The 27,351-nt window shown below is 40.1% G+C and overlaps 1 protein-coding gene across 8 annotated transcripts in view; it reads right to left on the bottom strand.

Moving 5' to 3' along the window:
• The window catches only part of Ca-beta (Calcium channel protein beta subunit), a 328,761-nt gene that overhangs the window by 70,628 nt on the left and 230,782 nt on the right, over nucleotides 1-27,351 (bottom strand). For 2 of the 8 annotated variants that reach the window (XR_011900186.1, XM_019054126.2), the window contains exon 1: nucleotides 576-949. The exons of 2 other annotated variants lie outside the window; for them this stretch is intronic. Coding sequence is in view for 5 of the 6 variants with exons in the window: in XM_019054126.2 (XP_018909671.1) it covers nucleotides 576-668 (93 nt within the window). In the remaining variant the exon portion in view is untranslated. Of the gene's footprint in view, nucleotides 1-575; nucleotides 950-12,456; nucleotides 12,974-18,815; nucleotides 19,138-27,351 lie in introns of those variants that run through there. 4 more of the 8 variants (XM_019054130.2, XM_072302159.1, XM_019054129.2 and 1 more) reach the window with 4 other exon arrangements.

Below are 27,351 nucleotides of genomic sequence, written 5' to 3'. Positions count from 1 at the left end.
TTTCTTTATAACGCTGTACCATACAATTAAAACTCCAAGATTCTGATTATAGTAATTCGTGCTACGAAATAAACCTAAATATAATGCGTTGATAATCCAAGTTTCGCCATTGTCACATCTCTGACGACATTGAGGTTAGCACCCCTACCTACAGCTACGGCCTTATCGTCAGCTGATGGCGAACAACAACCTACATTTTCTGAGGGTTTTGTGAAATAGATTTAGTCATTAATCATTGATTGGAATATAATCTGCGATTAGCGATGCAATTGCAGATAACAGTCTTTAAATAAAAATGTTGTAAAGTTACTGGACGAGCATTAAAACCGTTTTCTAGACGAGCGACGGTAATGAGAAATAAAATACGGAATAGGGGTTACATGGAAAGATTGTCAGATGAGAAAAATCATTCCGCTGAATAAAATTAGCCTATGTATTTGAAATAGGTGAGTGATATTGTGGTTATTTTCGACTTATGGTTATTTTCGTTTTGAAATTTATGTGAAGTGGAGACAATGGCTAGAACTTGATAACTCAAGGGCGACCTGAAGGGGTGAAGAGGGCTGAAGACTCACCTGCGTAAACAATTTATTGTACCCTTGAGTGGTTTGTCCATAGCCCATCATATTGTGACATGTTCCTAAGACGCCAACTTCCTGCTGTACCATAGATCAACCTCAGCTCGCACAAACACATTCGCACATCTCGTTGCCACACACCAACACTAAGCCATCAAGCACCAACACAAGGGACGAGGACGCGGGAAAAGCACAAGGTTTCGGGTTTCTATCACAGATGGGGTTTTTCGGGAGGGGGCTCCGCACTCGTTTTTCGGGGGGGTTTCGGGGGTCTCGAAGACGGTTGGTGCGCCCGTCGCGGTGAAAGGAAACTTACTGTACGTGGGACAATGGGGTCACTCACTGAGCCCGGGGAGGAGTGCGACTGCGCCCTTATCGATCCCTTCGCCGCGACACTGAAAGCGCAAGTGAGCTCCGAGCCCCACCCCCCGCAACCCCCAACCCGCCCCCCGCCCCCCGCTTCACCTGACCAGGTATCAGTTTGGCACTTGATCGCATCCCTGCATGCTCATTCCACGTCATTTTCGTCAGTGTCAGCAACCTGACTCCGACCCCCATATTACATTTCCCCCCTTTTTTTCTTCTTCCTCTTATTTCGTCTCGTCTCCCTCGGTTTTTTGCTTTGCGATCGCAGCCCAAGCAGCAGTGATCGCGATAAATAGCGATTTTATCGGTTGGTTATCGCGATTATATCGGTGGCAATATATCGAGATATTATCGCATTAAAAATTGCGATATATGGTGATTAAATCGCTACACATCGCAGTTTTTGGTTCGATAAAATCGTGATCAATTTTCGTCAATAAAATCGAGATTTAATCTCATTTATCGGGATTTTTATTTAGAAAATATCGTGATAAATTGTCAGGCGATAAAAGCGTGATTTGATCGCGATCAGATCGAAGATAATTGCTCATAGATGTTGATGATCCTGGCGATTTTATCGCCGATAAAATCGCAATATACAGCGATTTTTCCGTTGAGAAATGCTACTTGGGAGTCGGAGGAATTTAAGGGAATTTCAGGGAAAGGGGGGTCAAAATGGAATGGGTCGGTTGCTCTGGTCACAGAATTGTGTTTTGATGATTGATTCTTTTTGATTCGCTAAAAATAATTAGATTTGTCCATACGGCAAATTTCTACATTCAACATTAACCGAGATATCGCTTTTTGAAAAGTTGGGTTTTTGGCGTCATCCACCGCGGTAGTGACACCCTTGGTTTCTTCCACCTTGCTTTTTTTAGTCAGTGTGACGCACATTTGCACTGGCTACTCGACGGAAATGTCTGATGAAAGCAAGGTGGAAGAAACCAAGCCTGTTTCAATACGAAACGAACGCCTTCATTTTCGCCACCCGGCAACCCTGCAGTGCTATATCGGTGATATGGAATAAGCAGGGTATATATCGTCGCCCCCCTGACATCAGGGCGTATCTTAATTTCCGTGTGAGCCCTGTTGCATTTACAATTCCATGCTTACTGGGGTTCATGTGGAAAACTAGATACGCCCTTACACTAGAGGAGCGACGATATTTTCAGTATCGGTGATGCAACTCAGCGCGCAACTGAGCCTGCTCGCTGTCCACGGTTCCGGACCCCTGTAAGTTTTTCCACGTTGTGGGTGGAGGACCAAGGTATAGAAGAGTTTGCGCTTGCCGAAACGAAGATTGAGCGCTATGCTGCCATACTCGCGGTACTATTGAGTTGCACATGGCTTCCTTTTATTCTCTTTTTATTTTATTTTAGGAGATTGAATGGTAGGAGAAGCGGTTCCTTTAAAAAAAATTTCCAGCTGAACTCATTTCAGCCCGAAGGATCGTCTCCAGTGACAAAGTGACAATTACGAATGAACAAAACCGCAGGCGTAAACATAACGTGCTAAGCAGTGGTTTGGCGTGCTCCTCGATATATCGATTGATATACCACTCAAACCAATGAAAAAAAAATCGATTTTTAGGGTGTTCGCAAGGAACACCACAATAATCGCCCTGGTAAAAATTGGCAGTAGAAACTGTGTTCCAAAATACCATAGACCTACAGCCGGCTGTAAGATTTCCAATAGCTTCTATAGCCGGCGACACAATTTCTTATAGCCTTTTATAGCCGATGGTGATTAAGCAACAGCCCGGCGATAAAGTGTATGCTAAACGTTACTAATTACGGATTCTAGGACTTGGTGAGTTTTTGGACTACCGCTCTCGTTTTGTGTCATAGTATCTTGATTTATTTTGCGAGGAAAGCTCAGTACTTTTGAAAGATGCCTGCCATTCCTAATATGTTGCAGCGCCTTCAATTTCGTATGATACTGTGCAATACTTCAGGTGTGAAATAGTTGCTTCAAGCGCCGTGGTACACTGCGGCGCGGCGCGGCGTGGCGGGCGGGCAGCCAGCGCGAAACGCGCATTAGCGCCTACAAAACCTAACGGGGATACTTCACGCATTGCGCAATGCGTGAAGTATCCCTGTTAGGTTTGTAGGCGCCAGTGCGGCGCTCCGCTTTGTGTTAGGCTCTATTATTTAATCTCGTGAAGTCAGCGTTTTTCAACTCATGACTTATAGAAATGTTTGCACACTCTTTATGAATAAATCTCATTTTAATTGATGAAGAAAAATATGTAGTAAAGGAAAATATAATGTGCGTTTTGTAAATATTAAGGTGATTCCGTACAAACTAAAGGATTTACAAAGCACACGAATTTCTACACAGTTTCTTATAGCCTTTTATAGCCGATGGCAAAAAAGCAACTGCCAGGCGATAAAGTGTAAAGCCTGGCGATAGGAACTATAGCCCGGCTGTATAATTTTTTATCGCTTCGTATAGCCCGGCCGTAAGATTTTTTCCACTTCCTACAGCCAGATATATGATTTTCTATCGCCTTCTTCAGTCGGCTATAAGAACTCCTATGATATTTTGAAACGCAGCTCCTATCGCCAATTTTTACCAGGGCAATTCTTTTTCGTAGCTTTAAATTAGGAAATATCGATGATCGATCATTTACGCCTCGCCGCTTTTGCTAAGAGGCCACGCAAATCTAGTAAGTGAAAGCAAACCAACTTCAATAAAACGATAAAAATACTCCATATCAATGATGATAAGTAATAAGCTATACGAACATACATTTAATTGATATGCCCAAAATGTGAAATCGCGTATCTCCATTGAGGTGTTTCAAATCAAAATGCGCTCCTGATTTATTATCGAAGAAAAACAAGCTGGCTTAATTGCCTGAACGTAGAATATTCTGCTCACAAAAAGGAAACATCAATGAATTTTCAAAGAAATAATACGTTGACTAGTTTTTTAAGGAGAAGTTAAGTATAACAGGGAGTCTGCAACAACGCTAAAGGAGATACGTGGTTTGTTACTTTTGCCCAAAGTTGCACTTTTTAAGCAGCGTATTTCTCGGTTTCTGAGTTACTTTTTCGCGGTTTTAATGTGTTTTAAAAATGTATTTGTAAATTACAATTCGATTATGGTTAAGCGACCCATTTGAGAAGTTTTACCGCGTCCTTCTTATTCACGTGATACATCGATATTTATAGATATTTATAGCATATGGGAGCCATCCAGTCGAGAGAACCTTTCAAATTTAAACAAGCACGTTATTACATTTTGAAAGATACAGGTAAATACAAACGCAGACGTTTCGATGCCCGGACAAACGCCATCATCAGTGCAAAAAACAGTTACCGATATGTGGATATCTTATAGATATGTTACAGATATGTAAAGGTGCTCTATGTTTATATTCAGCTATGAAGGTCCACGGTGGCTCAATTCTGAGTGGAGCCAGAGAGTACATAGCTTTTTAAGGTGATGGGAGAGGCAAGGATCCACTTCAATCCTTGTTTATCAACTCATCATACAGCTTTTTCGAAACCCCTGAGGGCGTTATAGTCAACGAAAAAAAAGGCATTGAATGAAACAGAGGCAGGTAAATCAAGCGTGAAGGCATTGATATTCTTAATGAACCTGTTCATAATTCAATGGCCTCATTGATGTTTCTCGCTGTGGACCATTGGACCGTACTTATATCGTATTTCGATTCCCTTCAGAAAGAGAACCATGCCATATAGAATCCATCAGTGGCGAGTCTTGAAAGTTGGCAACACTAATTTTCCTCCATTTAAACATATGTAAAACGATCGATTCTTGGTTAGGCAGCTTGTCTCGCCTGAGATCGATATTTTCAATGGATTTTAATACAGGAAAAACAGTGTTCTGAATTTGCAAACTCGCCACTGGAATTCACTTTTTGATTGGCTCCCATTTTCAGGCTTCACAGATGCCTGACAAGGTAAAGATTCCACTTCCACCATTTGTATATAGATTATAAACAAGAATAGACAACGGAACTAGGGGCAAGACGGGGAACAAACGGAATGAGAAATGGGAGGGTAGAAAAGAAATTTGGAAATAAGCTGACCAAAATTTACGAAAAACGTGACTAACTGTGTAATCTTCCTGCCCGGTTAGGACATCCATGACCTGAGACAGCTCCTCTCTTTAGGGAGAGAGGTCCTGATATTTTATATTTTAATGAAGGGGACCCTCAACGCAGCATTATGAAAAAGGACACTTTTAACGAGCAGCCTCCAGTAGCATTCAACAGAATAAATTTGGAAACAGATCCTTGCAAGGGAATTTGATGGTTTTTCAATACAGAAAATGTTCGATACAAAAAATAAAAATATATTTCTCACAGAGTTTGAACATATTAAGGTAAATCGGCACTACCTTAAAATTTGTGAAAACCAATCAAATTCAATTTGTTGGTACTTCTTAAATTGTAGGACTCTGTAATTTCTAAAGCTATTTCCAAAGCTCTAATTTTCAGTTTTACTCAGGAGTGTGTAAACATTGTCATGTTAACATTATTCTATGTTGAGTGCCTCCTTATATCTCTCTTAGTAACGATGTAAACCACATGGGGTCTTCCGGGAAAAAGAGCTGTCTAAGGGACGACTATACTGCCATGCTAAGGAAGAACGCCGTATGAACATTCAAGAGTATTCCTCGGATAATACGTGTATTTTTGAGGAAAGTTACGCATATTTCTGTTTGATATTTACAGGTATTTTATATTAAATTGCGACAAAATTGTCTAAAAAATTTGAAAAAAAAATTATTCATAATTTTCCCCGTAAATGCGTTGGAATTTTGGCAACGACTAAAGGTTCATACGGCGTTTATCCTTGGCACAGCAGTACATATGAATACGACCATGAGAGTAAAGCTCTATGTACCCAACGCTCAACGATCAGGCAACCTTACCCAAAGGCTCAGCTCAACGGATTCCATGCCGCGGTGGGAGTGAAAACGGCCGCTAAAAAGTTCTTTTCAGGTGCGAAAAAGTGATGGGGGAGCCGAGACTTGTAAGCTCCCAGTGTGTAATCGCGGGGACTGGAACGAGAGGCGGGAGTTGGGTGAGAGATTTACCTCAGAATTTTCCGGGAAGGGAGTAGACTCAGACGCGTTATTCATACGTGTGCTGGATCTAATTAATGAACTCCAGATCTCTCCCACCTTTCCTCGTGAATAAAAAACGAGAGGAAAAACGGTGAAAATATTTGACTCAACATTTGTTGAGGGGAGAAGAAAAATGAACTGCAAAGTACTTTTCCATCGCTGCACGGATATTTTGAGGTCATATTAAGAAGCTTGGCGGGGGATGCGGAAGCGGCGCTCGGTGGAGCGAGTCAGGGATCAAGTCGGACACAGTGTTGATTTTCCAAGTTGGTAACATTATTTTGCCTCCATTTAAATCCACTGAAAATATCGATTTTAGGTGAGGCAAGCTACCTCACTGAGAATCGATTGTTTTACATACATGTGAATGGACCGATTTCATCAGAAAGGAACCTACTCACATTAAGTTGAAACCGAGAAAAAGAGGTTTGATGTTTAATGATTGCATTAGGCTCAACGCAAAAAATAAACTTAACCCTTCTTTTCACAAAATAATTTCTGTTTTTTGACTTTCAGTTTTTGGCAGGAGAAAATGCATCGCACGGCTGTAGTAGAGCTCAAGAAGATTCTTAACTCAATTTCTCCGAAAATGTGGGTTGGTTTCTTTCTGATAAACTCGGTCCAAGTAGAGGAAAAACAAGGGTACCAACTTCCAAGAGTTGCCACTGGTCGGACATGAGCCTTAAAAGAATATATAGTATTACTAATTATCCGTTGTAATGCGTTGTAGGCCCGCGTCAGGTAACGGAAATAACCGATAATCGAAACCACTTGAAAAAGACTTTAAAAAACAAATTCAGGATCTATTTTTAACCGAAAAGCACAGGCTTGGTCAATTTTCTATCATATTTTAGGACATTATCATATTTAATTAATGAAAATAAAATTACAAAAAGCTACACATACATACATAAAGCCGCTTTTATAGCGCCGCCTCGCGCTCTGCGACGCCCAACCGCCATTGCCCCCTATCCCCCCAGAGATCATCAGGCATTTGGCACCCTCTGATCTCCTACTCCACCCCTTGTCGCCAACCTTTCACAGGACGTCCACGCCGTCGCCTTCCGGGAGGAACCCAATTGAAGACCTGCTTGGGCAACCGATCATCTGCCATCCTTCGCACATGTCCATACCAGACCAACTGTTTGGACTTGATATCGTTTAATCTTCCCACCTCCACCCCTTAAAAACACGGCTTCTGCCGTGTAGGGAGCAAGGTTTCCACAGTGTAGGGAAGTGCTAAGTTGCAGTGATGTAAAAGCCGCGCCTTAAAACAGTATAAACGGATCATCAACGGAGGCGGGCGTGGATAGTTCGTTATTTTGAAATTTTTGAGTTAAAAGTGGTTTCATCGAAACATTTCTATTGAGAGGCACCCCTTAAAAATTATAAAATGGCAAAATAAACAGCGAAACTTGCAGTCTCGGTCAAAAATTACGTGTCCGGCATCTCCTAATAACTCGCGCCAGTGTGCGGTGTTGCGTTGGGGGGGGGGGGGGGGAGTTGAGGCGCGCTTGAATATTCTGTGACGTAGGAAATTGCTTGATTCAGCCCCCGACCTCATGATTTAAACGCGCGCCTTGCGAGGCTCTGCTCTCTTCGGTTTATCGCTCCCATAGAATTTCCAGGGGAAAAGTATAAGGCAAATTTCCTGAGGAAAATTACACGAGGCGAAATACGTTCGTCTTGACAGTTGTCATCCAAGTTTTTTCGACTCACTTTACGGTGGCGACCGCGAGCTTGACATCTTTGTGCCTGGAAACTCAAAAGAATTTTGACGGACTGAAAGTTCGTTGGTAAGGAGGTATCGTGTGAATTACGAGCTTGAGTATATAAGCCTCCCCCAAAAAGTAAGTTTTCAAATTAATATAGCATTCACGGGTGCATAGTTAAGCAACATGATTCCAAAATAAAATGTAATAGATTTTATCTGAGCGGCGCGGTTCCAACAACAGTAATTTTCCCATGTGCATCATTGTGATTACTCTAGTCTTTGGAACCATCTAATGATTGAACAAATTTTGAGAAGAGCTTTATTACCACAGAGAGACACTTTCACACGGAGTGGCAAGACAAGTCAGAGCAAAAATTTTGTACACTCCGTATACCTGGATTCTACTACTTCCGCCGACATCATTTCTCTCAATTAATTACCGTTGTTTCTCTCGCCTCACTGCAAAACCGTCAGCAAAATCGATTAATCTTTTGGATGTTCTCTGTATGATAAGGGGTATATCTGCACAGTTTGGCAGGAGGTTGCTCTTGTCTTCCTCCAAGATTAATTTTCGTTGCAGGATTCGAAAAGCCACCGGGATGCTGGTAGATTTTCTGTGATCGGAATTAATGATTTTATGCCGATGGATGGGGGGTTGGTGTGAGTTGAAATATTCATCAATTCGCAGGCAAATCCGCGGTAGGATCTGTTGGCACCACTTTGTGCTATTCATGTTTAATACAGTTCATTCTCTGTGTTTGACTGCATAAAAATTGGACATCGAAATGATAGGGATCGGGATGCGACAAAACTTTAAACACATGGTACTTCTTCAGCTTTCAACGACCTTTCATCTCTGTATTGGTTACACGGGAGAATCAGTTGATGCACTTACCGAAAAAGATAGGTAAAACGACACAGAACAGTTTTTAGTGGACGTCAGCCTTGGGCGGATTAGGGTTAGCTTCTTACCGAAAAAAAAGATTCAGTCTTAATCCTTTTCTTATCAATAAGAAAAGGAAACAAAATCTCTTTCTCTTTTTCCTGAGAGTATATTAATTTCTAATTTTGTTGTTTTTCGGTGATACTAGAGACAGTATCTTTAATTAGTCGAGTTAAGAGAGGAACTAAACACGCAATTTGGCCTGGAGCTCAGCGCAGAGAGGCATGATGACGAGGACTTGCGCTTGAGATGAAAAGAACAAGCCCTCGGCGCGGCGGTCGGCATGTAACACATATTAGCGTCTGCAAGACTGCATGAATACTTCACGCATTGCGCCAAACACAGTGCCATCAGCGCGGCGCAGCGGCGGAAGTTAAAATTATTAAACCACATTTATGTTTGTTCTTACATACTTTTGTAATGTACCATGTTTGTACCCATGTTTTACTGTCCTGAAAGAGAGCAAATCAATATCACTTCCTGACGTTTTCTTAGGATTTGCCTTGCATAGAAAAGAACAATCACGGAAGTTTTTAAGAATTGACGAAGTTTTTCATTAAAAAAATCAAGTATAACAGGAAATCTGCAACGTCGCAAACCGAGATGCGGGGTTTGGTAATTTCACCATCAATTTGCGACGAGTCAACCTCCTGACAATGCTTCTCCTCCCGAAAAATGTCGAGTGTCGAGTCCCTTCATCTCGGCAACGGTGGCGCCTAAATACTTTATCTTGCAGTTTTCCCTGCTGAGCAAACAGCACTACCTCCCGTGCTCACTCCTCTGAATCCGCTTACAACCGATTGCCAGACCTCGCCAAAAAACAACCGATACCCCTACAGCCGGACGTCGGTATTTTTGCCCGATGGCGCAACACCGCTCTTTACTGAATCGCTTACGCTCGGATTAAATGCTGGTTTCCACTAATTTATGAATAGGGTTTTAACCTATGTGCCGAATCTGTGGGAATATTCTAAATTTAGGTTGGAGCATGCGAGGACTCGGGGAAAGAGAGGCATCGATGCACACCGTCCGATGCGTTTTCCGAGTTTGCATTTGTTTGGTGGTTTTCTGTCGGTGCTTTCGCATTCCTTTCGTTGGTTTGAGAGGAATCCACTTAGCCTAAGCACTCTGATTTTAAAATCTCTGGATGCAGGAGTGGAAATGGGTCATCTGCAACCGGTTAACATCCTCACCGAAATGTAAGCGCATGATAGCGGAGGAGCGGATCTCTTACGTTACAACACTATTTCGGAATCTGGTAGTTTGAAATGTCTAAAGAGTGGAAATTTAAAAACCGGTAAGTTGCGAGCAATACGTGGATCGCGTTAAGCAGGAAGGAACCAATAAGCCACATCAGCTATTGCCTTTAATTGGGAAATTTAATTTTGTACATGAAAACGGTTGTGTAGACGTTTGTGCAAATTTCATTGAATTTTTTGCACAGTACAAAGTTAATTTCTTAAAATTTGCAAAGGAATCCGCACGAGCGTTCTCTTGTAGAAAATTAAATTGTCCAGCTAAATTTGGCAATATCTGATGTGCATTGGTTCCTTTCTACTACACGCGGTCCACGCGGTAAGGGCCATCAAGTTTTGCGATTAGGTACTATACTTAATCCTACCTTCAATTCTTGTCGTAAAACGAAGATCGAGGAAAGAAATGTCTAAATATAAAGTTCACGTAGCAAAAGTATTTTGTCATTTCACAAAAAAGAGAATCATGTAAAACCTTTGCAATACCCTATACCTAATGGCGTTCACCTGATTTTGAATTCCAACTCTTCGTCTGACTAAATTAGTTCAAATAAGGGAATCACATAAGAGAGCCCCTCAAAATTGAATGCAAAAAACGAACAGGAGAAATTTGGACGCCTTTACGGTCGGCGCACAATGGATCCAGTCAATTGCAGAGATTTGACCTAAAAAATTTTACTCAGACTGCAAATTTTCATGTTTATTTCGTCACATTTAAAGTTCAATGGGTGTTTCTCGAGGAAAATTTCACGAGAAAACCAATGGAACCGCTTTTAAAACCTCAAATTTGTGTATGAACAGAGTTACGAGCTTTTGAAGTTTCCAAATTTCGTCCGACCTCTCAGATTGACTCGATCCACTACTGTGCGGCTTCCCTCACGAAATTTTGCAATTTTCGTGCCATTCGAGACGAGTCTACTGGACCTGGAACATGATGGCGCGATTCTTCAATGAGGAGTTGCTGACGCTCGGATCGTAATGTATAAATCAAATGTTCTATTTCAGTCATAGACAGCGTACGCGGAAATTAGCTTCGATTGATTTTGCGCTTCAGAGTTGATTAAATTCAGCGTTGATCGAAGACAAATATCCTCCGTTCAGCTTGATCCTGCTCGACAGCAGTTCCTCGCCCCTGTGACGGACGGACGTATCTCCATCTGGACATGAACCCCGAGTAGCATAGAGGTATATGCAGAATAGGGCTCACGTGAAAATTGAGATACGCGCTTACGTCACGAGAGGAGCGACGAATTTTCACAGAGGTCATTAAAATAACGGAATTCCATTTGTCCGTTGAGGAGACGTCAGTCTTCAATGCTGTAAATTAAAGCGTATTGAAATGGAGATCGAGAGCATTCGCAGATGAGGAGGAGGTGGGCGGGAGGAAGAAAAATTAAAAGAGAACGACGCTGGAAAGGATGGATGAGTGATATAAATGCTGCGTTTCCTCGCAAGAAGAACCGAGCTATATCTTAATTTCTTATTCAAAAATAAAAAAATTGCTGAAAGCATTATTTTTATTGGTTTCGGATACTTCCAAAATGCTTACATGTGCGTTTCTGAGGTGTGTCTGCACGTTGTTGGAATATTTTGACGATATACACTCGGGAACTTTTTGTTTAAAAAACTTAATTTTGATTGACTTTATACCATATCTATGAAGATTGATATCGAACATATTTTTACAGAAATACAACTAATTTGTAAGTGACTCTCTTTACAAAATTTAAATTTTCACTTAAAATTCTTGGATTTTCCTTTTTACGAGTTTTCTTAACAATATTTATCATGGACCATAATCACCCGTAATCTTTACATAAGTTTAGGGTATTTTCGTTCTAACTGAGTAAGGATATTCTTCGGTAAGAGAACCGCGCAAAACTGTCGCTTCCCAGGTGAAAGAACATAACTAATTTTGATGCGGCAAAATTGCGCCTCTCTCATAAATAGAATTTTACCAATAAAAAGATTAAGATTTCTTACTGAAAATTATAAAAAATTCCGGACAGGGATTGCAGTCATATTCTACAGACTTTTCAATTGAGTTAAGTTCCTTCATCCAAGAAACGACGAAATGTGGATTGAAAAACAACCGTTCCTGCTTAGCATGGCAATATGTGCCAGCAGCTTGTGCGCCTTCATTTTGTATGCATGCAACACAGACATTCGTTCAGCCGGAATAGTTGCATCCAGGCGTCTTGAAGGCGACTCTGCTCCATTCAAATGCGCTCATTATTCGGGCGGCGCACACAGTAGATCGAGACCATCGGAGGTTAGGTAAAAACTGGAAATTGTGATGCTTAATTGGTCACATTTTAAATTTTAAGGGGTGCTGTTGGAAGAAAATTTCACGAGGAACCCAATTGAACCACTTTTAAAATCTCAAAGTTTTTTATAAACAGAGTTATAAGCTATTAAAGTTTCCAAATTTTATCCGGCCTATATTTCTGGTACGATCCACTGTGCCGCACGAGAAATAGAGATAATGTGTGACATTACCTTTCTGCCGAGGCCGAAGGGCTTGTAGCTGAATTCCTTGCGGATGGGGCGCCGGAACGCCATTCTCACGCTCCTGGGCCTCTTGAGAGGGACCTCGAACGATTTGCGATCACTTATCCACAATCTCGAGGATCATCCGGAATGCTTTGTCAGCTCATACGAGCTAGTTTCGGGCAAGTCTGCAGAACTGAACTTCGCGCCGGACGAGATGCTTCCGTCTCGCCGCGAGACCGGTCCATCGTTCACCGATTTAACTGTTGGAGCGGATTTTAATATTGGAATTTTCGCACGATTTTTCGCGAATTACGCTGGGAACAAGCTCCATTTCACGCAAAATTCAACGTTTTGTAGCCTCGCGTGGACGGAAAAAGAACCTCCTAGCTCCGATCTCATTCTACGTCCTGATTTAACTCCATCACAGAGAGAAGATTTTCAACAGCTAAACGATGGTAATCAGTGACCGCACTTTCACAATTTCCTCGGCAGTTTTAAGTCGGATATAAACAATTGAACTTCACTAGATATAAACAAAAGAGAAGAAACTTGTTTCAAATGAATTAGGGACTACCTATTATTTGAGGAGTGGCCGAAATATTCTGAAACGTACCTAAATAATAAAAAAAAATTATCGAGTCAATATATTTTTATGGCCCACGCCACCATCTTCCGTGGGGGATATCCTTCCGCTTCGGAAGTCAGCGCTCAGATTCGCTTGGTGATGCTTCATGACCAAAAAGTTGGTCGCAATTTGTTTAGCGAACCTAACCCTAGCTGTAAAAGTGCAAAGTGGCTAGTACCAGGAAGCAAAGGGGCCGATGTAAAAGTATCGAATACTTGATTTGAGCAGAAGTATTGTCGAATTTACCAACAAGAACGTTTCCTCGTGAATAAAGAAGGAAGAATGCTTACCAAGAGGAATGTCGCTCACCTACATCCAATAAATAAAAGTAATCCTCTAGACGGCAGTTTGAAAAATATTCCTGCAGAACTCAAGTCACTATTTTCAATGTACAAATAGATTCATCATAATTTACAAGAACATTAAACTGAAAACGTAAGTCTAAGAAGGCTGCAATTTTTCTAAAAACTAACCCCGGATGTCTAGGGTCATTTACATGCCCATTCTCGACTGAAAACAAGGCTAAACATTAGAAAATTAAAACAAAAAAAGAAAGAACTTATAAAAAAATTCTGGCGTGCGAGTAAATTTTTCCGTAAATTTTTTTTTCTCTCCTCGTCCACTCATGTTCATGTCCTTAATTTGTGGTTTTTATCTCAAGATTACATTGTTTGGGGCGTGAAAGTATGAGTATAAGTACGCTTTTCTGGGTAAGGGTGTATCTTCATTTTCACTTGAGCCCTGGTAAGCATTGGTTTATATGCAAGATAAGGTTCACGTTGAAATTGAGCTATGCCGTTTCGTTAGCGGAGCGACGGACTGACGCTTTCTCTGCCGTGCTAAGGAAAAACGCCGTATGAACCTTCAGGCGTTGCCAAATTTCCTTTGATAAAACACGAATTTCCTGCTTAACTTTTTAATATTTTCCTTCCAATTTTTCAGATAATTTTGTTCGCAACTTCACCTGAAGCTCATGCAAATTTCAAGGAAAATTATTCATAACTTTCCTCAAAAATTAACATTTTATCGAGGGAAATTTGGCAACTCCCGAATGTTCATACGGCGTTCTTCCTTAGCATGGCAGTTCTAGCCGCAACATTCGAGCCTCAAAGTTGATAATTAGAAGACTTCTTGAGAGAATGGAAGGGGGTGGCGGGTGGGGGAGAGGCGCGCATTTGAATTAGCGCGAGAAAAAGGCGAAGAAAATGAGAGGCCGTGCCAGGAAATTGGGCACTTGATTATGTGAGAGCGTTGAGAGTGTCCCTGCACAGACGTCATCCGTACGGGAGTTGGAGCCCTCATCGTTGTCGAGGGCCATGTCGGCAGATCGGACTTATTATCAAAAATTCTCACTGAGGATAGCTGCCGTGCTAAGGAAGAACGCCGTATGAGCATTCGAGAGTTGCCAAAATGGCACGGATAGAACGTTTATTTTTGAAGAAAATAATGCATTTTTTTCTTTGAAATTTTCAGACTTTATATGAAACACTGGAAAAAAACACATTGGATCTAGAGTCCAGACTCGTGAAAACATTGACGAGAAAAAATACTCTTGATTCAATCGGATTTTTGCTTGAATCAAAACGAAATCCACTTAAATTAAGAGGTTTGGTTCTTGATTTAAGTTAGATTCTGATTGAATCAAGAGTACTTTTTCTTGTCGATGTTTTTAAGAGTCTGGACTCTAGATCCAATGTGTTTTTTTTCCAGTGAAGTGCGAACTAAATTTTCTGGAAAAATCCACAATTTTCTTAGTAACTTCGGTTTTTATTGAAGAAAATATGGCAACGTCTGAAGGCTCATAAGACGTTCTTCCTTCGCAAGACAGATTTGTACATATCCCCACGATTCGGAAGCCGTTTAACTCTTACGTATAAGCTACCTACAAAAGAGGTTTAAGCTTGCCTGGCGGGGCCATACGAGAAGAGGATGGGGAGTAAAGTCGAGTCTTGGGTAAGCTTTCCGCTTTAAAAAGGATAATCTTTTCCAAAACAAATTAGTAAATAATAAATAAATAATAAGATAATTGTTACTTTTAATGATGTTTTCTTTTCCTGAAAAATTGAGATAGAGGCATGGAGTCAGTCTTGCGTAGTTAAATGTAGGGGATATTTTACGAGTGCCTTTTACGGAGGATGTGGGTTCAAGCGTCTTATCAAAATGACTTACGCAATATACTTAAATTCCACTTTCTTGTGTGAATTCTTCTCTTCTTTTCCTGATTTTTCTGACATTTTTCGATAGTGCGGAACATTCCTATTTTGCTTACAACGGACGGGTGCGGCTTCTAGGGAAATTCTTTCTTATAGAATGTGCCATCGCTGTCGTGACATTTTCTTCCACAACAATCAGAGCGTTTTCTGAGCGGGCGAGGTCTTCGAGAAACTTAAAGGCTTTGTAACCTCAATTTTTTTATTTAACTCTAATTGATTGCTCCCTTCTTTTGAAGAAGTATATCACGATTTTTTTTTTTTTTTTTTTTTTTTTTTTTTAGACTTGCTAAAAATTTTATTTTAAACATAACATATTTTTACAAATATACGTTAGTTATTATTATTTAGAACCCTTCAGCTACTTTGGTAAATTTGGTAACATGTCTGATGGATTTTTTCGGTCGTTTATTCGGACCTTAATAAACCGTGCATCATGATTTTAAGACGTTTTTGTGGGTTCTTATTACTCACTATTCAGCAGAGAATCTATTCATTTCTGAGCGGCCGCGGCATTAGTATAGTATTGAGGTGAAAAGTACCTATATGAGGCCTTGGATAGGAAAATACCTCGTCTTCTCTTTTAAAAGTGACATACTTGCATAAACATGCTAAAACCTTAAATTCCAGTTCTCAATGATTCTTTTTTAGATGATCCTCGTGCTTTGATGATAGGTTTGCCACAGCCTCATATCATCCTCCTCGCTCTGGAGGGTCTGCAATTTGCCACAGGAGATACAATGAGAAAACTATAAGGAGTCACGCTAAAACTACCCAGGTCGCAAGTTTAGACCCTAAAAGTTAATTATTTACGCCTCTTCCCCGATTTTCTCGGCGTTGAATTCTCTAAGACCTCCGTTCAAAGAATTTAAGCACCAAACCGTGAACTGAAAGCTTCAATTCCAGTCTCCATGCCGTGGCACGAAAGTCAATTTCAGAAAATTCACCTCTAAAATTGGATTTCACTCAGGCTTCGGTGCCCTTAATCCACCATCTTTACCCCCTTGCACTCTAATTCAACCGTTATTGTCAGTATTCATAGCCCTCACTTTTATTCATTTTGCCTCTGCGCCTGGTCTGCCCTTTAATTTCCCGCTTTCCATTTAGATGCTTCAGGAGCTTAGTTGACATTTTGTGTGTTTTTTTTTGTTTTTTTTTTTGTTTTTGTTTTTTTTTTATGCACGTCGTCCTCCGTTCTTATTCATTCCAATGTTTCTGCCTTACTTCTACGCTTTCTTACCATTGCCTCTTACACTTCTTGCTCCCTCTCCTCACTCTCTCTCCCCCTCCCGCCCTTTCTTATCAATACATCATTATACAAATTCATATTTTCTCCCCATCAAAAACCGGTGAGGTTGTAGCTTGGTGATCAGAGGTTCTTTTCAGGTGACTAATGAAATACTCTCCAACTCTACCTACGAAATGAAAGAACATTTTATACATCGTAACTACGTCTACCTCCTTCTCTTGTGTTGAAAATTTTCAATACTGTTTGAGTGGATTTTATCACGGAATTTCAGCTCGTCTATCTGTTAATATCTCGAAAAATACATGTGGCCAGCAGTTATCTCAAAATATAAGTAATCAAATATACAATAATTATGATCCTTTTATGCACGCCAAGTGTATTTGGGGCACTCAAACATTTTTGTAGGAGGGGTAGGAAGGAACGGACATCGCGCAAAAGCAAAAACATTGTCTGAGTAACCTTTTACATCGCGTAAGCTGCTATCGTATCACTGAGTGAAATTTGATATGTATGTATGTATGAGCCACTTTTACGGCCCGCTAGGGCGCTCTGCGACGCCTACCCGCCATAGGAATCAGTCATGGTAGAGATCCTCCGGAAGCTAGCATCTCTCCATCTCTTCACGGATGCCTCTACCCACCGTTTGGTTGGACGCCCTCTTTGTCGCCTAGGTACCTGGAGGGACCCACTCCAACTCCTTCTTCGGCAACCTGGTATCAGCCATTCTCTGCACATGCCCATACCAAACCAATTGCTTGAATTTTGATAAAATGCCTTAAATTCATTGAAAATTGGCATGAAGCATCACTAGCAACATCTGACGTAGCCATTCGACCATCTTTGAACTGGACTCAAAGCTGTGGGATCAAGATCCCACAGCTTTAAACAATCCCTAACTTTTTGGAAGCATTACCAAAAACTCCTAGTAAGACTTTTGGTAAGTAACTCAATGGACCACAAGACAAGGTACGAATTTAATCTGTCCAATACAAATATCATGACCAAAATTTCACGTAAAACACGATGAGCGCAATGAAAATCACTGAAATCAACACCCAACGACGATTTTCAATGTTTCTTGATGCGTGAACTCGAGCCTCTCGCTCATGAAAACTCAATGCTCTACGTGAGTCACATCGCGAGCTGAACGTTATCATAACAGTGGCTGCGATATAAAATCTGGCAACCTCAATCTTGATGCTATGGCTCAGCTATAGCAAATTTTTTATAGTTTGAACAACACAGGGTAGAACTTTGAGTTTCTTACGTGCGAGTGGTTCAAATTTCCTGTGACTAATGTAAAATTAAAACGTTAACAGCTTAGTCAGCAGTTGATTCCAGTAATTTTTGATGCAAGAATCGTCCTCTACGTGGATTTTTGGCTGTAAAACTTGTATCAATTTTCGCACGATGTTGTAGGGATGCGTGGCAGTTTAGGTACTTTTTAGTATCTGAATTTAATTTTTAGTGTTGGATTGGTCTTTTTAGAGTTTATTTTACTTGTATATTTAAGTGTAAGCGGAAAATTGTGAAGTACAAGGTAGAGAACGTTGATGAATCCTCCACATAGGGATCCCCCTAACGGCCTGTGTGCCATGGGTTTGCGTTCTATAGTCATAGATGTTATCAATATGTAAAAAAAGTTTCTGCTCATAAAATAAAAACTGTTATCTATCTATCTATCTATCTATCTATCTATCTATCTATCTATCTATCTATCTATCTATCTATCTATCTATCTATCTATCTATCTATCTATCTATCTATCTATCTATCTATCTATCTATCTATCTATCTATCTATCTATCTATCTATCTATCTATCTATCTATCTATCTATCTATCTATCTATCTATCTATCTATCTATCTATCTATCTATCTATCAATCTATCTATCAATCTATCTATCAATCTATCTATCAATCTATCTATCAATCTATCTATCTATCTATCTATGTATCTATCTATGTATATATGTATGTATCTATCTATCTATCTATCTATCTATCTATCTATCTATCTATCTATCTATCTATCTATCTATCTATCTATCTATCTATCTATCTATCTATCTATCTATCAATCTAACTATCTATCTATCTATCTATCTATCTATCTATCAATCTATCTATCTATCTATCTATCTATCTATCTATCTATCTATCTATCTATCTATCTGTCTATCTATCTATCTAGTTGATTTCAGTAATTTTTGATGCAAGAATCATGTCCTACGTGGATTTTTGTCTATGCAACTTGTATCAGAATGCTTAAATTCGTACCATGTCTAGTGGTTCATCAGGACAGAGCACAAAACCCAGCCGCCAAATTTGTCGGCGTGAAAAACCCCCTTAAAACTGCTCTTGAAATCCGTGAGGAAGGCTCGATTGCCTTGCGCGCACCTGCACTGGTCGCGATTTCGATGACGCCGGGAAATCACGACCGGAAGCTCTCGAGCTGGAGGGCTCACCTTAGGGGTGGGCACGAGGCGGGAGGCGGGGATGAAATGTAGGGGGGATGGAAATCACTTCACTAATTGAGAGCTTTGCAAGGAGCGGACGCGATCGGGGCGAAACCGTGGCACTAACTAATGATTCCCTATTCACCGTTGAGGGCGCCGCACGGAGCCCGTCCCCAGAACCCGGACCCGCTAAAAATAGCCCTTTCGGTAATAACACAAATATCTTTGGGTTTGCTTGCCCCCCCCCCCCTCCGTAGCGTCATCTCCGGCGAGGTTGTCGATTCGCTCGTCTGGCGTCGCTGCCGATTCGGGAATGTTTTGATAACAGGTGCGCGTAAAACTCATGCAAAGGCAGTGGATCCATGGGCGGAAACAGGGGGTGGGGGGGGGGGGTTCTACAATTCTACTTTGCCCCATCCAAAAAATCTCAAAGAGCCAAGATACTAATTAGGTTTGGGGTAAAAGGCATAGGGAATGTAATAAATATGAGCTTCATCCTAATATAATCGATCAAAGATGTCAGAAGATGAAAATGTTTTGCAAAAAAAAATGATGCAAAATTTCTGCCATTTGTAATATTTAATTTCATTCAATTTGTCATTGAGAATGGCTTAACATTGCTCTCCAAGACGTTCCAATTTTCAAAAATTTTCCGAGGGTGGCCCCCCGGATCCCCCTCTGCAGCTGGATATATGGGTCCCCTGACCCCCTTTTGCCCAAATTCATATTCTCCTATGCCCCCCCCCCCCCACAAAAAATTCCTAGTTCCGCCCATGAATGGATCACTATTATAGATACGTAACAAAGTTAAGCATTCTGATACATGTTTCTTAACCAAAATTTCAAGAAGAATACGATTCGCGCTACGGAAATTACTGAAATTAACCCCTAACCGAGATATTTAATGTTTCTAGGCGCTTGAATTCAAACCTCTCGCTCATTAAAACGCAATAGTCAACGTAAGTCACATCGTACACTAAAGCGTTACCGTGGCAGTCTCTGCTATACGCAAATATGGCAACCTCAATCGTGACGCTTTGGCTCAGCTATAGCAAATTGTTTATACCTTGAACATTAAAGGATGGGAAAGGAACAATGCTCGATTGAGAAACCTGCCACGACCGTTGTAGAGCGCGATTCGGCTCATGTTGAGTATTGTGTTTGAAAGTTGTCAACACTGTTTTGCTCCCTTTAAATGTATGTAAAACAATCGATTCTTAGCGAGGCAAGCTGCCTCGCCTAAAATCGATATTTTTAATGGCTTTAAATGGAGAAAAAACAGTATTGCCAACTTGCAAAATCGCCATTGAAATCATGGCGGTACAATGCCGGCCATGACGTATTTGATTTTGAGATTTGCTCAGTCTTAACTTAAAATGTTACTGAATACAGTAGACTCTGGATTATCCGGCTTTGTATTATCCAGACTCTGGATTATCCGGATCGATTTTGCAATCATGTAACTACGTACGTATTCCGATAAGTGAGCGGATCCGCGGAGAAGCGGTCGCAAGGCATATTGGCGCCTGCAAGGCTGAAGGAATACTTCACGCATTGCGCCAAACAGTGAGGTCGGCGTGGAACGCATTAGCGCCTACTAGATTGCATAAATACTTCTCGCATTACGCCAAACGCAGTGCAGTCGGTTAGTTCGCCTAAAACGCACATTAGCGGCTACAAGACTGCATGAATACTTCACGCATTGCGCGCTTTAATCGTTGTATTGTAATTTATCGTTGTCGGCTACCATTCACAATCACCATCATAGGCGGTTCCAGACCTTCATGCTTGGGGGTGCCCAGAGGTGGAAAATGTCGGAGACCGCCTCCGAAGGGAACGGTCGCTCAGGGGAGGCCTAAGTTTCGGCCCTCAAGTTGTATCCCTTTTCTACCCTCTTTGATGCCTCCTTTCTCTTTTTCTCTCCTTCCTTTCTACTTAAATACCTATAAATTCAATGTAGAAAATTTTTAGCAAAACTTTCGATCAAAACTACAATCTTACCATAAAAAAACAGTGGAATCTTTGTAAAACACGGCTATCAATATTAATTCTGGACACCTGCAGATTTCAAACAAGCAGGAAGCTCCAACGCATTGGCGTCGGAGAGCGGCTCTGGGGGCAGTAGTTGTAGTCAAGAATGAGGGCCTAGACACATTTTGTCATTGATGTACAATCCGACAACTGTCGATTCATGTTTTGTAACTTAGCAGATTTACGTAGCCGGTGTATAAATGTGTATTGGGCTTTGATATGGCGAATACATGGCATTATCACTTGTTGTATACTTTTAATTTTGAAAGCTCTTTGGAGGTCCGCTTCCTAAAAAATCTCTGGTTGATAAGTCGTTTAGCGAGGCTGCAAAAAATTTGCATTTTTATATCTGAAAGTGTAGGTATTGGTTTTTTGTATAATTGTTTTTTTGGATTGCTGGAAAAGTAACGCATACTTCTATAATTTAGGACTGAGTCAGGGAAATATAAGGTTCGTTAAATAGTAAATATTCCTAGTACCGTGTGACACTATTGTTAACGAAAAGTTTTTGCAACTTGTCAAAGAGGTTGTTGAATGATCTTCGAATAACTTTTGATAAGCTAGAGGTAATGGTTCTATCTGCAGCTCGTGGACTTCTGTACGATATTGTCCAGAATCATCTAAATTTTCAAAAAGTGTCCGCTTGTTCGATACCCAATTTGCTCATTCATGCATACAAGGAGAAGCGCATGAAAGCTTTAGCAGACATTTTGGAGATGAATCAAGAATTAGATGAAGAATTTATGACTTAAATCACGGCACCTTAATCACGGGATGACCTTAATTACGGCAACTATTTATTGTCCATGAGATGCAGATGGTTCCATTTCCCTAGCTCATCAAAAGGTATTCGAAGATCAATTTCATCAGCCACCCGTACGAACCACGTTTCTAGTGACCCGTACTTGCTTCGCACGTATGAAACATACAATCAGAGAAAACAGAATTCATCTTACAATAATCAATAATCAGTAGGACATGAATCGTTGCGATGTATAATACGACATTATAATGCGGCATTACTATTGTAATTCATTTTAATGTTTAGGGGCATTATAAATCATTATTGCCACGTCGGAATGAAATGTTGTAGACTGAATTGAAAAGCATGTTGGCAAAATTTATTATAAAAATAGTATAACATGTAGGTACATAACATAAAGGTAATACAAATTAAATGATTAGAGCGTGTATATTTCATTACATTATAGGTATATTACAATCATTTTTGTCATTGTTGGAAATTTTGATAGTTTGAATTTTGATAGTTGATAGTTGATAGTTTGAGAGTTGAAAATTTGGTTATTTTATTTAGTTAAGGTGATTCGATAGACGCCATATTTTGTGTCAGAATGGCAAGCGACATATCCCATCAATTGGTTCCATTTTTTCATTTACTCATCATTTTTCTCCAATTTTAAGTTTCGCAATTCTGTTTTCAGGAGACTAAAGCACTCACTTATCAATTTGTATATTTATATTGAGTTAAGGGTAGAGACGTATTCCTCACCGGAATTGAGGAATGGAGGTGTTACAGTAAGTCCGGCATTAGGTTCCATTTCGACATCAGCGACGATCAACGCTACGATACTGGAAGCCAGTCTTCCGATATTAAATCCCTAGCGGGGAAGAAAAAAATGCCTAGATTTCGCTAAAAATCCCTAAATCCCCAGATTTGCTCAAATACACTTAAAAAATCCCTAGATTTTGCAAAAAGCGCCATTTTTTTATGAAGAATCATGATGTCATTCGATGTAGCGATTTGCAATATTTAAATCTGATTGGCTCGTTTGAATTTTGGCGCTTTCTGAAAGCAGTGCTAATCCAGACCAATAAAATGAAAGAATATTAGTTGATTTCTTATTATTAACAGGTTGAATGCAGTTGAATGTCAAGTACATCGAAGGACGCAATCGTTTTAATTTCCGGCTTATTTGCGGGGAAAATAGTGTTGCCAAAAAGGCCTACAAAATATAGATGAAAAAATGTTTTCGATTGTCGAAGCTAGAATTGAGGTTAAAAAGTTGATTTTTGGTAACTTTACCTCATCAAAAAAAAATCCCTAGATTTCCTGAAAAATCCCTAAATCCCTGGAAATTCCGGAAAATCCCTAAATCTAGGAATAAACTCTTAGACATCGGATGGCTGTTGGAAGCATTAGAGTCAACATTTGAAACGCTGCTGCAGAATTTGCCGGAGTATAATCGAGTGTTGAAAGTCAGTAGAATTGAACAATGTAATAATTGCTTTCCGAAATAAGCGTTATAATAAAAAAACAACGAATCTGAACTGTTAATACTGGAACACACCTTCTGTAAATGTACCTTGCGAGAGATAAGTAAAAAAATAGATGTACTGGAGGAGAAGTGCTTCTCCACAGAGTTTGAAGAAGGAAAAAAAATGCCCAAATTTACTTACTTCAGCATTTTCGGCAAAATCACTGCAATTTCCGAACCTTTTTCTGGCCAGGGGCCAAAATTAAATGATTATGAAGGGCCACTTAGATGTTGTAGATAAAAATAGGACTGTTGAAAAATTCGCCGTTTTCAATAAATATGTACCCGGAATGGAAGACATCTAGGGGAAAATTGTTACGATTTTCCGATGCAAATATTTTCCTACAATCTATTTTCCTGCGTTTTGGGATTATACGTACTAAGCAGGCTAAGGGCCCGTTCGCCAAAACTAATCGGAACTGTATGAATGAATTGCTCCTTTTAAAAATCAAAACAATATCGAATTGCGATATATTACACAGTTAAGATAGGGCTATGTCCTGTCGTAAGCGGCGACATAAAGTCGATATCATTTCAATAATCGCCCCAATGGCCACGATAGTTGTTAGACGTTTACGGTTTCCCTGGTAACCTTTGTTTGCTATCAGCTGATATCGAGTAAATGACTAGGAAGCTCCAACCCAGTGGTTAAAGCTTCCTTAACCGCGAAAACTTTAAAATTCAAATTTTCAAATTTTGAACGTAAAGTACATTTTTTCCATCACGAGATAAAAGCACAAACAAGTTTTGAATTGTTGACTGTATCACCATGATTCCAAAAATACAATACACAACATAGCACTTACTAACAATAAAACAGTATGCAATAAAATAAAGTCATGACAAGGAACATAGCCGAAAATGGCGCCGATTCCCATCAACCAACGCGCGGTCTCTACAATGTAACATGCTGCATTGATACTCCCCAGCTGGGACCGTCCGGAATAGCAGCTCTAGTGCAAGCACCAGAGCCGCTAAAATTAACGAAATAAAAATATTTTCAATTTTTTGAGCTTCATAATACGATTTTTTCTCGACGTTTTTACTTGCCCAAAAGCCTCTTTCACGGTTCCGGTAACCGTACTTAATTTTTGCTTGGGGGTGCCCGGCACCCACTGGCACCCCCGTAGAACCGCCTATGATCACCATTCAGTCGTTCAGTTTGGCGTTAACCTTTTAAATTCGTGTTGGTATGTACATGATGCACTAAGAATACTGTGGTGTTGGTTGGTGGTGTTTGTGTTTTCTATTACTATACGGATTTCTTTTTCATCCGGATCGGGCCCGGCACCAATCCGGATAATCCAGAGTCTACTGTAGTGATTCTACAGATTCATCTTGATGCCAAAAGAAGTACTGGTAAAATTGTCAAGTGATTGCACTCATTAAATATTCAGAAAAAAATTTGACGAGTTCGAGAAATTTGACAACATGGTGCGAAAGCACAAATGACGCTTTTGATACCTTGGCCGGAAGGGACTTAAGTACTCAACGGCTTCCCGTGACGTAAAAGCCGAGTTTGGGGATCAGCACTGATCTCGCTATAGTATGATGAAGGATTTCCTGTTGGATTAATAGAAATTCCTGTTAAATAAGCTGTGATAGGATTTTCTCGTAATTGAAACAACAAAGCTACTCCCGTTTCAAACGATATATCTGTCATTTCAAAGAAACGTCCTGCCTCCTAATAAAAATTTTCGGTTGACTCAACGAGAAAGTCTGTCGCCTCTTTACCAGGATAATTGTTTCAGTAGCCAAGTCACGCGTTGACAAACGAGACCCAGTTTGACCAAATTTCTCGGGCACACTGTTGAACATTAGTTCAAAAAACAATATTTTGTCACCTTTCGGACAAAATATCACAAGCGCCATGCGACGTTTAAAAACTTCCGCCTCCATTTCGTTTTTTTACAGAGAAATTGCTAGTTGAACTTGTTTGAAAAATTCACTGAATTTTATCGGCAGCACGAAAAAAATTCGGTGAAATTTTCGGACAGCTTCGTTCACAAATTTCTCTGTAAAAAAATAAAATGGCGGCGGAAATTTTTAATCGTCGCATGCGGGCGTTTGTAATACTTTGGCTGTAATGTGACGATTTAAATAATCCCCAAAAAATGACTTTCTCGTCTTACCACATTGATTGGGCGTGTTAAAGTTATATCTCCATGAGAATTCTGTGACCGGTTAGAGTAATAATTTCGATACTTTTTCATGCTGGATGGGAGGAGCAGCCAGGGCGGAGATAATTCGAAAACTATGTCACAAATAGCGGCCGAGACCTAAAAAGCCATGAAAAAGTTCAAGGCCACCTTTAGGAAACTAAGTTTCCCGGGAAGAGGAAAAATTTCTGAATACTCTCGTAAAATCAATGATTTTGTGTTGGTAGGCGCCCATCGTCTGGAGTTCGCACCCTGAAGAACATCTAATACGAATAAAATATACGAGTCTAGTTCGAGCAAAGAAATGAATAGAAAATGAAAGTCTACAAACGTCTCGCCCACTCAAATTCCCCCGTTGCCGCAGCGTTAATCGATCGAATCAAATGAAAAACAAGCCGATGATCATAATTTTTAGGGGAACTATTTCATGAATTATTCACAGATTTCCGAATTATTTACGGTTTTGATTCTTTCCAGTTCTGCTGAATGTTTACTTCACGCCCTTATTTGAACGCGGTGAATGGACCCGGATTTTTTCTCACCGAGACATAGCTAATTTAGTTTGTTTAACACCGTGTTCAGTAGCAAAGGGACATAATTAAATTAATTCAAGGAAATCCAATCTGGGAGAGTGAATTCTTTTCGAAATACTCTACCGTGCTAGGAAAAAACGTCATATGAGCCTTCAGCCGTTGCAAAATTTCCTTTGACAAATCACGAATTTTTGGAAATATGTTTAAATATTTTCTTCCGATTTTTCAGAGAATTTAGTTCGTAATTTTATCTAAATAGTCCGAAAATTTCAAGGAAAAATATTCATTATTTTCTTCAATAATAAATATTCCCTGAGACGAAATTTGGCAACATTCGAATGCTCATACGGCTTTTTTCTTAGCACGGCAGTACTTTCTTCGATGATTTTTGGTCTTATGTAATGTACAAATAGTATTTTAGTTATCTATCACAGAGTCAGCAACTCTGCCTGTTAAGAAAGGTTCCAGAGGACGTTAGAAGCTTGCTAAGCGGGTGTGTATGACGTTTTTCAGCGATTAGATGTTTACGCTTTAACTGCAGCGTAAATAATAAAAGTAGTGATTGTTATAGTTTAAGCAAAATTATATTAAACAAAAATGAAATTGATTGAAGTTGAGTTTTTTTAAAATTCATGACTCATATGTCAGCCTTTGAATAGTGACTTGGCACACTGAAGGAAGGGTCCTCTCACAGCTTAATGGGGTGGAAATCAAAGCTACGCTCGGGTTCCAAAGAAGCCGAGCTGAAGCTGCAGAGACTACTTAAAATTAACTTCAACCTTCCTTTATCTAAAAGTCCGAAACCTCTTAGCTTTTATTCAACGTTAAATTAGGCGTTTCACTGCCTTACTTGACCCGCAAAGTCGTCGTTTAAATACTACCATTCATGATGTGGTACAAATTTTGAACAGTATATAATTCTTGCTCATTGTAATTTAATTTTATTGCATATTTAATCATTTTTGCTCAGATTCGGTAGAAAAGGTAAAATACGAGGTCCGATATCATCTATCCTATCTTCGGCTGTGTTTCTCATGTAGCCCTTGAAGCACCACTATAAATAAGACAAACGGCACCCAGCGTGTTGATGACGGCGTAGAGATACAACTATTCATGCTTGATGGATGTCCGTGTTGCATCTGCAAAGTTGAAGGCGCGATGATGCGAGTTGTGAACTCGCCATACTCCGCTCTATGTTACCAATGAGATGTCTCTTGAATTTAGAAGAGAAGTTAAGAAATGAGGCCCAAATACGTCACTCCTGATATCCGGATGCGTTGACACTCAATTTTTTTCTTTTTTTTCAATATGAGGTCAGAAGCGCTCTCAAGTAGCGCTACGGAAAAAAATGAATTTTT

Source organism: Bemisia tabaci, chromosome 1 (genome assembly GCF_918797505.1).
Source record: "Bemisia tabaci chromosome 1, PGI_BMITA_v3".
Lineage (NCBI taxonomy): Eukaryota > Metazoa > Arthropoda > Insecta > Hemiptera > Aleyrodidae > Bemisia > Bemisia tabaci.
Note: the sequence above shows the minus strand (reverse complement) of the source record. Positions and strands in the feature narration are given on the sequence as shown.